We start from the raw sequence: 15776 nt of genomic DNA, 5'->3' as shown, positions 1-15776 counted from the left end.
AAGGCCTAGCGTTGAAATCCACTGCCTGCCACTGATGTGATCAGTACGCAAGAAGTTGCTCCCAGTTTCAGAAAGGTCAGTCACACATGGCTTTTTTAAATTAAGTTGATATTTTATTGATTTAAAATTTATAACACATAACGAAAAGTGAATTGGCCTTGTCTTTACATTTTGGTGTGTTTTCTTCAGCAAAGCTTCCTTCAAGGACAGGTTACTGATCCCCAGGGGAGTAAATTTGTCGTGAATGGCCGAGGAAGAAGCCTTATGTCTCGGCCCCTTTAAATCTCCACGCCCCGCCCTGTCTCCCGGAGCTCCTCCAGCTTCTTTAACTGCTCGTGCTAAGGCGGGGAACCAGAGCTTCTCTTCGGGCCATTCCTAGTCCTCGTCGGACTCCCCTTATGGACGCGGGCAGCTGGCCCTGAAAGCTACTACATTAATTTGTGTTTTTTTGTGCTGGATTTTGTTTCTTTATCTGACGGACTTCGAATGGACGTCGCTGGACTGGAGGAGTGGGAGGAAGAAGCCTCCGTGTCTTTGAGAAGCCTGCCCGGAGCGGAGTGGCATGTTGGATCCGAGCGTGTCGGCTGAGTGGAAGTGGAGGTGCCGGCCAGAGGATAAAAGTAAACTTTCGCTTGGCGATTTCTCCTATTCCTTCGTCCGCATTACTAAAGTCCCACCGGCGGGTTCCCACACACCGTTTCCCCGATGAGAAGCCCTTGCCCGTGGGGAGGCTGCGCGATGGTGACCGTGACGATGAGTAAGAGCGCCGAGTGGCTGCAGGAAGAGCTGGAGTCCGGAGCCGCCGCGCTTCTGCTGCTCGACTGCCGGCCGCACGAACTCTACGAGTCGTCGCACATCGATGCGGCCATCAATGTGGCCATCCCGGGCCTCATGCTCCGCAGGCTGAAGAAGGGCAACTTGCCCATACGCTCCATCATCCCCAACAATGAGGACAAGGAGAAGTTCGTCAAGCGTTGCAAAAGCGACGTGGTGCTGCTGTATGACGAGGCCGGCCCCGAGCGACTGGAGTCCGGGCTCGGGAGCTCCGTGCTGGGACTGCTCCTCCAGAAGCTCCGGGACGATGGTTGCAAGGCTTTCTATCTGGAAGGTGAGTGTGGAAGTGAAACCACTGCTCGTTTCTAGTCGACCATGGCGAATAAATTAGAATTATATTTTAGTTGTACTTAAGATTAAATTTATTATTTTTAGTGGGATTTTTACCCCTCGAATAATGTCCGTAACATTACTTTGTCTACTTAACACTAAATAACATTGAAGAGACTTTTTTGTGGTTTTTGAATATCATTACTCTGTCTGTCCTATTATGTCTGTACATTTTTTTCTTAATTATATACATCAATATGTATTGTATTGTATTAACGGACATGTGTCAAGATGGGTACCACAGTCAACAACTTCCATTCGCCTAGTTTTAAAGTCGCGGGTTCGAATACGGGGTCAGGTCCTCCTGTTTGGAGTGGCATACTCCGTCTGCTTTCCACCTTCCAAAAACATGCTTCTAAGGTTAATCGAGGACACTCAATTGTCCTGTGATTGGTTGGCAACTGGTCCAGTGTGTACCACGCCTCTTGCCCCTTTCTGCTGGGATAGGCTCCAGCTCACCTGCCACCTGCTAAGGATCGGATGCTTATGTACATCCTATTGAAAAGAAGATAATATAATGTCGCGGCGAACGTCTGAGCACCCTCTATATTTTTTTTTTCAATGGCTGTTTATTAATGAAAAATGGAATCCACACTCAAAATGTGTAGTCATTATATATTAGTCGCTTCATCGAATTACTTAAGCAAAAACGCACCACACATAACTGCCTTATAAAGTACCAATAAAATTGCCTTTGAGTTTTATTGCAGATTGTGCATTATAACAGTTCCACCGAAAATCAACGTATATGGTTCTGGTTCAATGTAGCACAGCCTTGTTCTTCTTTTGTAAAGAGTCGCTTCTATTTTTTCATGAATGAACACTGTAAACAAGTTTGCTCAGTGCTATTGTGAAATATCCTCCAACAAAGAAAGACGGCTTATTTGAAGATAAGTGCATTGTGTAATTAATAATACCACACGAGCTGACTAGTAGATGTCTGAATGTGTGTGCATGCTCGTGTGTGTGTGTGCGGCATTGCACCCACAAGCTGCATGTGCCATTCACAAAAAGTCCGCTGAGCCAAGTGAGCATCCACTCTGCTTCTCTCAATGGAGTACATGTGTCCAGTTGTTTTCTTGTCTCATAGCTCTGGTAGGTAGTTATATAACTGCACGGGCTCCCTTTTTTTTTTAGGCCGAGCATAACATTCTGACTTTGAAACCAAGCCACTGGCTTGGTTTCAAGCCAGCATCATGCACGTTGATACAGACACTGAGTAAAATACAAATATTTAAATTTGTTGCAGTACACAGATATGAGGGGGTAAATGGATTGGATTTGGTTAGCCTTCTCGCAGTGGAGAAATTTACATTTCACAGCAGCAAAGTGATGAAGGGAAATAAAGAAGTAGAAAAACAAAATACAGGAGCTGCTGTCAAAAGAACAAAAAAAAAACAATATGACAACACAAAGACACAGTCATTCAATCTTAAGCACTTTTTGCGCCCTATTTGTTGTATGAAGCAGCTCGAGATGAAAGAGGAGAGGATCAAAGCGTCCTTTTCACCAGTGGATCAGGGACGTTATGGTGGAATATGCACATCTACTACAAGCTAAATGTTGAAAGCAAACACAAAGCTGTATCGTCCATTGACCGAAAGAGACTGTCTCACATCTCCTGTCACATGTAAATCCGCTTCAATTCCAAGCTGCGACCGTTCCACATAGCAACGGCGCTCTGATCTCATCGCAGGCTCCTAAAGCCATGCATTCATCCAGCCGCAGACTGTCCAACAGTACCGACCTTTCCGCTGAACAAAGCGGGAATGGAAATGACTAAAGAGTGTGCAAGGTGACTTCACATCACTGTCAGGGCTTTCTAAATCAATGAATTGTCATGTAGATTAATCATGATTTCAATGTCAATCGAAATAATCATGTCTTAAACTTTGCTGTAACACTCCAGCCTAAAAAACTCTCTAAGTAAATCATTTCCCATCACCATTTCTTTCTAAATATTCATCACGTGTCTCTCCCACCCCCAACAGGAGGTTTCAGTAAATTCCAGTCGGAATTCCCCGAACAGTGTGAGACCAATTTGGACTGTTCATGCCCCAGCAGCTCCCCACCATCCTCCGTTCTCGGCCTGGGAGGCCTCCGCATTAGCTCCGACTGCTCGGACGGAGAGTCGGATCGTGAACCGGGCAGCGCCACTGAATCTGAAGGCAGCCCTTTGCCTAGCAACCAGCCAGCATTCCCCGTCCAGATCCTGCCATATTTGTACCTGGGCTGCGCCAAGGACTCGGCCAACCTGGATGTGCTGAGCAAGTACAACATCAAGTACATCCTCAACGTGACTCCCAACCTGCCCAACATGTTTGAACATGAAGGCGACTTCAAGTACAAACAGATCCCAATCTCTGATCACTGGAGCCAGAATCTCTCACAGTTTTTCCCAGAGGCCATTTCATTCATCGGTGAGTGTGGCTCGCCTTTTGATGCAGCCGTTAGCTTTGTCATTATAATCTGCTCAGTCAATCAATTATGAACATGACAACAATGAGAAATGGCATGCCTTTTTACACAAAGCAGACGATTACAGCAATTGTGCACACTTTCACACACGTAATTGGCACTGGTGTTTAGCGCCAGGTATGAAATGCTTTGACGGCAATAATTTGTTTCATCAGAACAAAAAAATTAGGAGACGTTATTGACAAACTATCAAATAAAGAGACAGTGCTATTAGATTACATGGTTTTTAACCAGTGGCGGGCTGTGCATGTCACTCTTAGGCCTTCAGTAGTGCTATGTCTGAATCACTCCATAGCTGCAAGTTTGTTGTGATTTACTACACGCCCACCAGAAGATGTCGTTAGCCAGGAAATAACTTGTGACTTGAAGAAACTGAATTTTTACGATGAACGTGTGGATTCATGATAACCTCATAAAATGTCAATATTATTTGCTATTTTCCTCGCTTCGGAGCTGTGCAACCTATAACCATCTATTCTTGAAAAGTCCATCTTGAAAATGGCTTTTACAGTATATCTGCAGCCAAACCCGTTGCTTATCCTCCTTCAGCCATTGTGGGTTGACAAAACCGCGATTAATTCGACACAAAAATATATTTGCCTATGCAGCTCGGTACAGATACAGTGTGCTAGCTCTGGCCAGTATGCACTTACCACTCGCGGCTATGCTTGGCTTGTAAATAGCTAATCTTGTTACTAGCCAATCATAATTTGCAAAAACCGACGTTACCAGCGCCTTTGAGCAGGCCTTGGGTAGCCAACTCTGACTCTGATTGTTTAAAGTCACTGTTTCATCGCCATTTGTATGCTCCAGAGCCTGCAGAACTGATTGTGAAGGCGTCTCGGTAGATTTCTGACCCTGATAACATATGATGGCTGAAATGTGATTGGTTAAATACTTAAATACGAAAACACACATCTGGAAGTAGCAAAGCAGGGAAAAAAGCAATGAAAGCAAATTGAAAAACAAATTGGAATGATTTAATAAGAATCCATGGACAAGATATAATTCACATTAGTCTGTGATTCAGATATTTTTAGGCCAGCAGAGAAGGCTTTGACAGCCCACCACTGTTTTAACATGTAATGCTGTGCAAAAACAACGTGCCTTCTGACCCCTTGTATTTTATTAATGAGTGTGAAAAAATGACTTTGCACTGAATAATACGGTGCACCTAATTGTCTTTAAAATACCGCAGCCTCTTTTGTCAGATCGTCTGAGCATCCACGCGATCCTGTCAGCGGCGTTGTGCGTGAGAAAATGATTGACACATCAATCGGTCACGTCTTCATTCTCTGTCGTCTGTAATTTGTCAGTTCCTTTCATGCCTTTACTAAGTTAAGAAATCAAAATTACATGTCAAGGCAGAAGGCGGAATCAGCAAGAGATGCTTTTCCACCTATGACGTATGAATGATATTCTACTGTTTGGCGCTATAGTTTGAACATACATGACAAAATGTGGTTTTCTTGTTTGTTTGGAATCACTTTAGATTTTAATCACCAGTCAATACCGCACAATCAATTAATTAATATATAGGAATCATTTCCATATGTGACCACAATGTTGAAGTCACACAGTTATTTCATATCGGCTGGCCCCATTCATTCCACTTGATTTCAATCCAAAAAGGATGAGAGAATTCCCTCATGGGTGAGTCACTGAGAGTGACCGAAAACCATTTTCTGTTTGGCCTAAATTTTCTCCCATTTGTTTTTTTTTTTCATCGTATTTGCGCTTTGTAAGAAGAGGGAATGTTGCTGCGTGAGGAAGCGCGACTTCTGCCAGAGCCGAGTGTTAATAATTACTGTTGGCACTCGCGGCGCATTCTTGTCAAAGCTTTCAGCTGCAAAAGGAGGCCAACAAGTGATGTCCAAGTCAATGATGACATCGTCTTATTGGACTTCTTCTTGGAGTCTTCTGTGGATGCTTTTAGCCAGCCGCATGACCATTTACAGTTCCCTTCTTACTCTTTTTTTTTTTTTTTTTTTTTTTTTAAGTGAGCAAACATCACACACAAATTGAATTTGTTGTCCACGGGATGCGTCTGGAGGCAGCAATGAGAGAAGCTCGTCGAATGGCCAAAGCGATGCAAAGCCTCAGAGGGCCAGACCGATGCAGCTTGTTAATAATGTAACGGCAACGTATAGTTCATGTTTTGTCTTTACGCACCATCGCTTTGAAAGTAGTGTTGTTGTTTTTTTTACTTGGAATTTGGGAATGCCTTTAAAATCATCTAGCCATCCATTTTCTATATTGCGTATCCTCATTCGGAACAAGGATGATAAGCCAAGCCCGGTTGACTTTTGTACCAAAATAAAACATTGCATGTTAATCTGATTCATCAATTTCAGACAATATTTTGTTGAAAACTATTTTAATTTTGCATCCGGACGCTTGCGTGCAATGAATATGATTGACTGATGGGTAAATGTGCATTTACTTGGACTGAAGACTGAATGGCATCATTGAAGATGGGGAGGATTGTCATTCTTTGCTCGAAATTCTTTCTCAAATCGTTTTTCTCACCTTCTTGATGAAACGTCTGGCGCTTTGTCATATTGTGAAAAAAGGGTTCAGCAGACAGAATAGATTAGGTAATTCCCAGTTCAAATTTCTTTTAACGCAACACCAATATTCCCAGTTTGCTCTGCAACACTTTCTGTCCAAATTCAGGCCTTCAAAATAAAAGCTTGTCAGTATAGTAGCACAGTGGCACAAGACTGTTGTTTTCTTTTGCTTTGTGTGAATGTATTTTCGCCACAAATTAAAAAAAAAAATTTTTTCTAGCAAATTTTTTCGAATGTTTTTAAGTTTAACATATGAAAGGTAGGCCACGATTGTAACTAGGCATTGTAATTTTAAGTTTATGTTTCAGAGAGAGAGAAAAAATCAGAACGGGATGTTCTAGAAATAAAAGAGCAGATTCGTAATCAACACGTAAATTTAATCTCGTTTTTTTTTTTTAACTACCGTATTTTCAGGTGTATAAGGCGCACCCAAAAGCCTTGACTTTCTTCAAAAGATGACCCTGTGCCTCTACTGTAGCACCTTATAATGTGGTGTGCCTTTTAGATATTTGTATAATATATTTGAAAAACTTTTTTAATTCATTGAAGGTGCGCCTTATACTCTGGTGCACCGTATATAAGGAAAACGTTTGAAAATACACCATTCGTTGGGGGTGCGCCTTATGCACTGAAAAATACGGTACTTTTTTCCCTCCCTGTAGACCTCCTCGGACATTCCATCCTGCAATTGCCTTCATCTTGTTTATTTTCTCCCCTTTCAGATGAAGCGCGCTCCAAAAAATGCGGCATCCTGGTGCATTGCCTGGCCGGAATCAGCCGCTCGGTGACCGTAACAGTGGCCTACCTGATGCAGAAGCTCAACCTGTCACTCAACGACGCTTACGACTTTGTCAAGCGGAAGAAGTCTAACATTTCGCCAAATTTCAACTTCATGGGCCAGCTGCTGGACTTTGAGCGGACGCTGGGGCTGAACAGCCCGTGCGACAACCACGCCGCCTCGCCCACCAACGAGCAGCTCTTTTTCACCACGCCCACCAACCACAACGTGTTTCAACTGGACACGCTGGAGTCCACGTGAGGTCCGCACGGGAGTGCCACCAATTTCTCTTTTGGGGTTGAGGTGATCTGGTTACCACGGTAACAAACGCGGTTGGGCTAGAGGCGCTAGCAACCGCTTTGATGAATGTTTTAGCTCCGGGAAGCTGGGATCACGGGGATCTCGAAGTCGCAGACGCTGCCTCGAAAGCGGCAAGTTTTTTTAAGAAAGCGAAGGACTGCTTTCATAAAGCCAAGGAGACTTTTTCATACAAAGATTTTTTTTCTGGGGGGGGGGGGGGGGACGGGACACAAAATGTGCCGCATTTGCCAGGTGACCTCCTCATTACCGCAGCATGTGGAGTCTTTGGAAAATGTCTCTACTGAATGTAGAGTTTTTAAAAACCAAGGAATTCACATACACACATTTGTACTCTGTATGCTGTTTGTATGAAATAGCAGGTAAAAATGGCTATATGCATTTGTTTGGTATATTTTTGTGTGCTTTTATGCACAAATCTCGTCTTTTTCTTTTTCATTATTATTTTTCTTGTGTGTGTATGTATGTATGTATGCGCGCGCATCATAATAATAATGCTAACTTTGTCCAAAAACAGTGAGATTGTAAAAATGAAAGAAAGGGGAAAAGCGGGGACGTCATCTTTGCTGGTCCGATGCAGTTTGCACAGTTGTGTGGCCAATGGCTTTTGCTGGCGCTGACATGCAGCTACGAAAGAAAGCATATTGGTGACGTGAGGCCAGTCCTAAGGTGATCTGCTAGAAGGACCAAAGCTAAGGCCTCCATTTGAATTTTGACCAGCTCTCGTTCACACTTTACTACATCCTTTCCAAACACCATATAACCAGAAGTACCAGTTGTTTTTTTTATTGTAACTTCCTGCTTTGTGTCGTGCCATAAACGAGGCTTTGCCAAACCAGTTTTTCCAACGTCGCCGACTTTTTTGTACTTTGGAGTCAAAGTGGGTGGAAGGAAGCAGTTAGCTTATCTTGGCAACCTTTGGCAAAGATGTTGCCTCCTTTCTTGAATATACTCAATCCCCTTTTTACACCACATCTTAAAGCCAGGTTTTGTGTCTGGTTCGACACAAAAATAGGGGTGTAAAGCATTGGAGGTTGCATGAGAGCTGTAATATGAATCCATTTAGAAGTAGTATAAGAGTCAGAACAGAGGTGTGTCAGTGCCTTTATGTTGGGGAAGACCATAACGCCGTGTTACAGGAGTGACGTTTTAACACACGACACTCATTCCCCTCTGCTCTCTTGTGTCAAAAGCAATTTGTCCAACATGTATTTTACTCTAACATCATCTTTTTGCTGGATGCTATTTGAAAGCGGGCACTGTGGCGTTATGGGATCTGCGAGAGGATTTTGTGTTTCAGCTCTGATGTGGCCATTTTGACGCTCTCTTCATGTCTGAATTTGGGCATGAAACAGGTCCATTGGTTTTCAAAGGTTTTTTTTCTCAATCACCCTTAATGGGCAACCGCCGTCACTTTTTTGTTTTTTAACTGACATCAGAAAAACGTTTTATGGCATCTAAAATACCCAAAACACGCAGGCTGATATTTTTAGCCAAATGCAAAACACCAATAAAAATGACTTAAAGTGTCCAAAATCTGCAAAAAATTGAGCTGCGAATTGGGCATTTTCAGAAAGTTACGCCCCCAGTTTGTCAGGCCAAGACGTCTTGCATTGCTGGAGGTTCAAAACAATGGCTTCAGATTCGGAGAATATGCTTTCTTGTTACACATCCAGTTATGAATATGTTTCAAATAGTTCTGAAGAGGAAAGCATGCATGTTTGCCATCGATTAAATAATGTATTTGTGCCATTTTGAGGCAACATTGGGGGAAAATCTCTCACCCAAAAAAAGAGGCACAAAATGGCGACCTCCAGTGGCCAGCTCCGCTTACACAGGCTGATAAATTCCTTATATGGAGCTTGGATGCCCTCTTCTGGCGGCTTTTGGGTGCAACACGGTTCTCAGACCAAACATGTACAGCAAAATACATTGACGTGATGGAAGGACTGCTACAATGTGTCTTTTTTTCGGTCAGGGGGCGGTCCTTTCTTGACGTCACATACGGACTCGTCACCAACTCAAAAACAAGACTTCCTGAATATTCAGAGCGAGTCTTAAAACGTAAAATATAGCTATATGCGGTGGAATCTTATTAAAATACGCCCAGTAGAAGTCATTTGAAGCCATTCTACAAATTATGGACACAACTTGTCCAGAGACGTCAGTTGTCCTTTAAGCCTTCAGTGTATATTGTATGAGAGAAGTATTCAACCTAATTCGATATAAATATATATATCTATATATTACAGCGTGAATAGTAACGAGATCTATATTGTTCTTTTTTAATACCTGAGCATGCTGCGGTAATGTATGACTCAGCCACTAGTTAGATGTTGCTTTAAAAAAGAAACAAGGACTGTTGTTAGTTTACTAAATGGAAGATTTTGACTGAGGTCAACTCCCGCTGACCCTTCAATATGGACACCTGACCCCATATTATATTTTTATTTTTTTCAGTCGCGGGAGCGAAGTGTGTAGCTTATGCCTGAATGTGCTGAACCTCATGCGAGAACGTTGCTTTTCTTTTGTTTTTAACATTTTTATCATACTGTTTTTTTCCGATGTAGAAGGCGCACCGCAAATGAATGGTGTCTTTTCATATATCGGGTGCATCGGAGTATAAGGCACACCTTCATTAAATGCAAAAGGTATTCCAAATATCAGAATCAGAAAGCCTTTAAAAATCCCACAATGGTGAAATTATATATAATGTATAAATATATAAAAGTTTTCCAAATATAAAGCATACCACATTATAAGGCGCTACAGTAGAGGCTGAGGTTACGCGTGTTTTCTACAGGGGGAAAAGGAGTTGGTGGCTGCTGACAGTCGTTGCGAGGCCTGTTGTGGCTCAATATTACTTCACATCCAAGGCGCAACTGCATATAAGGTGCATCTTTTCAAGAAAATGAAGGCCTTATACACTGGAACATATGGTAATAACAATACATTTCATCCCCTATTTTATTTAGATTTAATATATGATACAATATATGATACAAATTGTTTGAACAAATACCCCCAAACTTCCAAACATTGTGATTGCGATGCAATTTGTGAATGGAAATGACAACAACAAGTTTGTAAGTTTCTTGCATGAGGTTCAGTGTCTGCAATTATAAACCAAATGAGTTGTGTTTGGCGGTTGGTTGTGAGCAGACTTGGTCTCAGCTGGCCTTACGAACTCTTTGTAACACTGACTGTTGAAAATATTTGTATCTCAGTTTTAACACGAACGCTGTGTAAGCAGAATGCAGTATTTTTTTTTTCTCACTGCCACGGGTCACACATGGTTGTCTTTTTACTCTGCAGTACACCAGGACTCTTTCTGTATTGAAGAAAAGACATCAAATGTGCCCTTTTGTACCGTATTGATGAAATTAAAACAGGATTTTTTTTTTTTTTTATTGACGCTTTTGCTTCATGGCCGACGCTTGTCCCGATGTGACTTTTTTTCTGTAGTCTTGTCAGTAGCAAAATTAGCAAATGGCACTTCAGATTGGGATTCATTCTTTATAATTTCCATTGACTCGTTTATTGAAAGTAAGAATTTCGTCATTGAGTAATCTTCATGATGGCAACATTATTGCTGTGGAAAAAAAGGAGTTCAGAACTATTAAATCAAATTGATTGATTGTTTTACATTTACCCAATCATGGAAATCTAATGGGCAAGGTCCAATTTTGTCTTGTTCAGTTTTAATGTGCTCTATGCTATTCCTGTGGCCTTTAATGTTAATATATACACAATATATATCTATATATTGAACATGTTATGACTTGATATGCAAATGTTTTGTTCTACTACAGCACTAGAGTGGAAAATGACCCTCCCCCCAAAAAAAAGAAAAACACTTCATAGTGTTGGACTCCATTTCAGTGCGCAGCTTTCATTTTTGTAAAACTGTTGGTTACGAGCTGCTTTTCCCGATGTGTTCTTTTCATTTCTTCTTTATTTTTTAAAAATATATGTATAACAATGAAAAAAAAAAGTGTGGGTTAGGGTGGGGTGGACACACTTGCACGCTGCCACATCACAGGAACGGGCGTTTCTGTGTCTTTAACAACTTGTAGCCACATCTAGGTGTCAATGTGCTCAGGACGGGAGGGTACTATACAATGATATCAAGTAAAAAAAGGAAAGTTCATGATTAAACAAAAAAAGGTTACCTCAATGAGGGAATGTTCAGGGATTTTTATTTGGGGATATCCATCATGTTGCATTAAATGGCCATTTTTTTTGAATGGTCAATTTGTATCGTGCTGTTTTTAACACAACAAGCAAGCGTGTGAGCGAGGGAAGGAGGCAGGCCACGTTGAAAAACAATACAAAAAACACCATTGGTCCAATGTATTGTACTGTACAGTGTACTGAAACCACACCCCACTTGTTATACTGTAATAAATATTGACATATTTTTTTCCTTAGCATGTTTTTGCCTTACATTCTTTCCGCCTATCTGCTTATTGGTGAGTTATTTACTATTTTTCTCTCCGCGATCTAAAATATCACCAGTTTATGGCATCGCCTCATGAGGCTAACAAGCTACTAGTTTTATGACATACATTTAATTCGTGATGGAACCATTCCCCCCTTACTCCAATATCAATAATAGTAGTCTTTTTTTATGTCATCTGTAATGAACCGGGAAGTAGCCTGCTGCTTGCTAAACTAACAGTGGGATAAAGACGACTTATTTGCACTGAACAGCTGCTTTTCTGTCTTTTCCACAGAAAACTAAAAAAATGAAATACAGTAAAGTCTCGTTATATCGATATTCAAGGGAGTCCGAAAAAATATCGATATAACCGGGACTATCGATATATCCGACCCTGTTTGTATGTAATTTTCTCCGTGCGTGCATAGAAATAGTATCGATATAACCGGACTATCGATATATCCGATATCGATATAACGAGACTTTACTGTAGTTACCATCTGTCTTTATTCATTTGCCCTTAACCAGGAAGTAGCCTAGTCCTGAGCAAACACATTTACAGCACCTTTTTCTTCTTCACCAATTTCGGTTAAAATAATTGTTTTTACTTTTTCAAAACAAAAGGGGAAGTCTTGTCGCCCACCCATACGATGGAAGGCTCAACAATGTTTGATTGTGTCATCTTACGTCATCTAGTAACCCAATAACTAAAATAAATAAATAATACAAAGCCCCATTATTCCAAATTTGTTTGAAATTTAGTTTTGTTTTGCTATGTTTTCATTTGAGTATTGGTAGTCCCATTCCAGTGTCAACAATGATACAGTAATTGTTTTTCGTTAGCAATAAGTAGCCTTGTCGCTAATAAATACAGATGTGATCTGTTTGTAGGTTTGTTTATTTTCTTCAAAGTTTGAGTTGTGGTGGAAACATATCCCCTTCCTTCAGAATCAAGAGTGGCACAGTCCTGTTGCCCAGTTCTTTCTGATGAACCAGGATGTAGTACCCTCCTAGCGACAAAAACAAACCGAAGTCGCCTACTAAGTCGCCTACGATACCAAGTCGCCTATGACCACCATTTTCCCTACCTTTTTGTGTCTTGCATTATTGTGCCTGAACCAGTAAATAGCTGGGTATCTAATAAATAAATAAATAAATAAGTCTTCCCCATTTGGGTTAAAACTAAACTGTCCCACCTCAACTACATGAAATTGTAGAAGAATCATATATGTCTTACATCCTGCGAATACTGCCCCCTCGTGGGAGGGAAAAACATTGCCAGAGGTCTGAACAGCGATTTATCGGCACCCCCTTGCAAGAAAAAACAAAACCCGAACAAATTCGGTAATGGCGTTCCAAATCATGCTTTTCAATTCCCGAATAAATTCAGGAATGGCAGTGAATGAGTTAAGATAGCTGACATAAATTTAGTGAAAATGAGTAAAAATGTGAATATTTTACTTTGCCAGTCATTGTTCAAATGTGTGTTCGTTAATTCGGAATGCCAAAAGAAAAAAAAAAAAAAGAGTACCACAACGTGCTCGAGACGCTTTAACCGGGGACACAGAGCACACAGAGCGTTCCGCAGTACAATGAGACCTCAACTTACAAACTTTTTGTCTTACAAACGTCAAATTTACAAAAATTAAACCTTATAATAAGCACTATTTTCGTGATACACACCCACCACGGCTGGCGGAGTGATCTCCGGCGGAAGCACACGACCGAACAGCACCAACAGTCAGATACAATGCAGTGTATTTCTTTCATTACAATACAGTAGCACATTTATTATACATAGAATAAGGTATGTTGTGTGTAGTTTTAAAGCTTATTTAGTTGAAAAGTATATTTTATGGAAACCCGGGAACGGATTATTCCCATTTTAATGGTTTCCTATGGGATTTTTTTTTGGGAGATACACACTTTTCGCCTTACACACTCTGTCTGGGAACCAACTAAGTTCGTAAGTTGAGGTCTCACTGTACTGATTGAAACAGTTCAAGCATAACCTACTGCTTGGTTTATAAAAGACTAGACTAGCGCATAAAGGCCTTGACAAACAGAAATCAAAAATCCGCTCTTTATTTTCAGTGTGGTGACATGTATTCACAACAGGAAATGAGGAAGAGCCTGCCAAGTTGTTGAGTCAGCAGTTCAACCCTAGACTCCTTTATTTAGTCATTGTTAGTCAACGTATTTCCTCTTTTTCCGCATAACCAACGTGTTTCACAACTCATCAACAACATTCTGGCCTTCACAAAGAAAAAATGTTTGAAAAAAAAGATTAATAATTGTGGTTGTGATTTGCAGTGGTGTTATATTAATTGTGGGTTCAAACTCTCTTTTAGATAATCAGATAATGGGAAGTCGAACAGGAAATGACTATGATCAGCAACATCCTGTTTGCAGAGCGCAAAAGAGGATGAGACGATGACGGCTGACTGGTCGTTCACTGGTTACCTGGCAACGCAATGACAGCCCCCCCCCCCCGGCCCCCCTGTTGCCATTATGCCTCGTGTGACACAGGTAACGTCTCCGCTGCTTAATATGAGTTAATGAAAACCGGGAATTAATTACGCCACGGGAACAATCAAAGATGTCGCGTCTTGCTAATGTTGCTATACAAGAAATGGGTGGGTGATATCAACCAGCAAATATCTGACGAAAACCATAGAACAGAATGTTTAACTTTTCTCAATGAAGGAAATGTTTGGTGGATTTACCTTACAATCGAACATCAATTGCTTTTTTCGAACTAATGCTAATGTTAGCGTGTTAGCATGTCATCTTCGAATGTTGAGTAGTTTCATTTAGTGTTAATTTGAAAGTATTTACTTATTGTTCAAGTCATAGGGAAGATAATAATTCTAAATGTTACTTAAAATATGGCCTATAAACAAACGTTCATTTTAATTCACTTCATGTGTTATCTAAGTCAACGCTAAATTGAAAGTCAACCAGTGTCATCTATTTCTTTGACTGTGTGTGTATGTTGAAACCGCCATTGCAAAATTTATTGAGAATACTGAAAGAAAGCGTGTTTTGTCACTCAGAAAAAAAGGAAACACAAAGAGGAACATGGGTGTGTGCGTGCGCGCGTGTGTGTGCGTGTGTGTGTTCGTATGACTATATGTATATGTAGTGAGGACATTTTTTGACAAGTGAGGAGCTTTTGGCTGGTCCTCACAAGTTTTTCCATTCTAAAGGCTTCTAGAGGGTCTATATCTGCATCTGTTAAAGTTTCAGAGAGGTCCTCACGAATTCACCCAAAATGATTTTTTTTGGTGTGTATTTTCATTGAAATTTGATACACACACTTTTTACTCACTGTGTGTGTTTAAGTGTGAGTGTGCGTGGTTGATGAGAGGAAAAGTTCATACCACTAAAAGTAAAACAATATTTTAACCAAATTCACTACAGGGGTAAGGACTTCGAATGTACCCATTCAGAAACCTCACTCCCGCTGTTATTTCAGTTTCAAGTCCACTTTTTATTTTTTTAATTCGTTTTTAAAGAAGTTGAAGTGGCAAATGGGGTGACATTTAGTGTTCAAATGTAACACTAGTCCTTCTGTAAAGCAACGGTGGTCCTCACTCTTATCTGAAGTTATCCGGACCTCACAAAACCATTGAAACGGGAATGTGTGTGTGAGTGTGTGTGTATGCGTGTGGACCTTTACACACAGTAAAAATACAGTTTGACAGCTGTACAATTTCTTCTCTAGTATTAAGTTATATTGCGACAGTGTTCTGACAGCGCAATTGCAGACAGTCCAGATGAGCGAGTGCAATTTTCATTTGGTATATTGTTACTTCCGGAGGTAAATGGACACAATGTGTAACCTGTCCAAATGTACACTCGGGTGAACTTTGCCTCATTGACAACACGTCTGACAAAACGAGCCCACTCATAAAAAGGTGTGGACATAATGACGCTCCGACCGGTCAACAATACAGCCACGCCTGCGAGCGTCACTCGTACGCCTTTTTTTTTATGGTGTCACACAGGAAGCGTGTGGGCGTTA

General features: G+C 41.0%; 1 protein-coding gene across 1 annotated transcript; it reads left to right on the top strand.

Moving 5' to 3' along the window:
* Positions 1-204: 204 nt before the first annotated feature.
* Positions 205-10580, top strand: dusp7 (dual specificity phosphatase 7). The gene is made up of 3 exons (XM_089010491.1): positions 205-1108; positions 3156-3584; positions 6935-10580. The coding sequence occupies exons 1-3, from the start codon at positions 706-708 to the stop codon at positions 7249-7251; spliced, it is 1149 nt and encodes a 382-aa protein (XP_088866617.1). The 5' UTR covers positions 205-705; the 3' UTR covers positions 7252-10580.
* Positions 10581-15776: the final 5196 nt, after the last annotated feature.

Source organism: Hippocampus bargibanti, linkage group LG12 (genome assembly GCF_051943395.1).
Source record: "Hippocampus bargibanti isolate YZ-2025 linkage group LG12, ASM5194339v1, whole genome shotgun sequence".
In the NCBI taxonomy this organism is placed as follows: Eukaryota; Metazoa; Chordata; class Actinopteri; order Syngnathiformes; family Syngnathidae; genus Hippocampus; species Hippocampus bargibanti.
The sequence above is the reverse complement of the archived record's forward strand: the minus strand, read 5'-3'. Positions and strand labels throughout refer to the sequence as shown.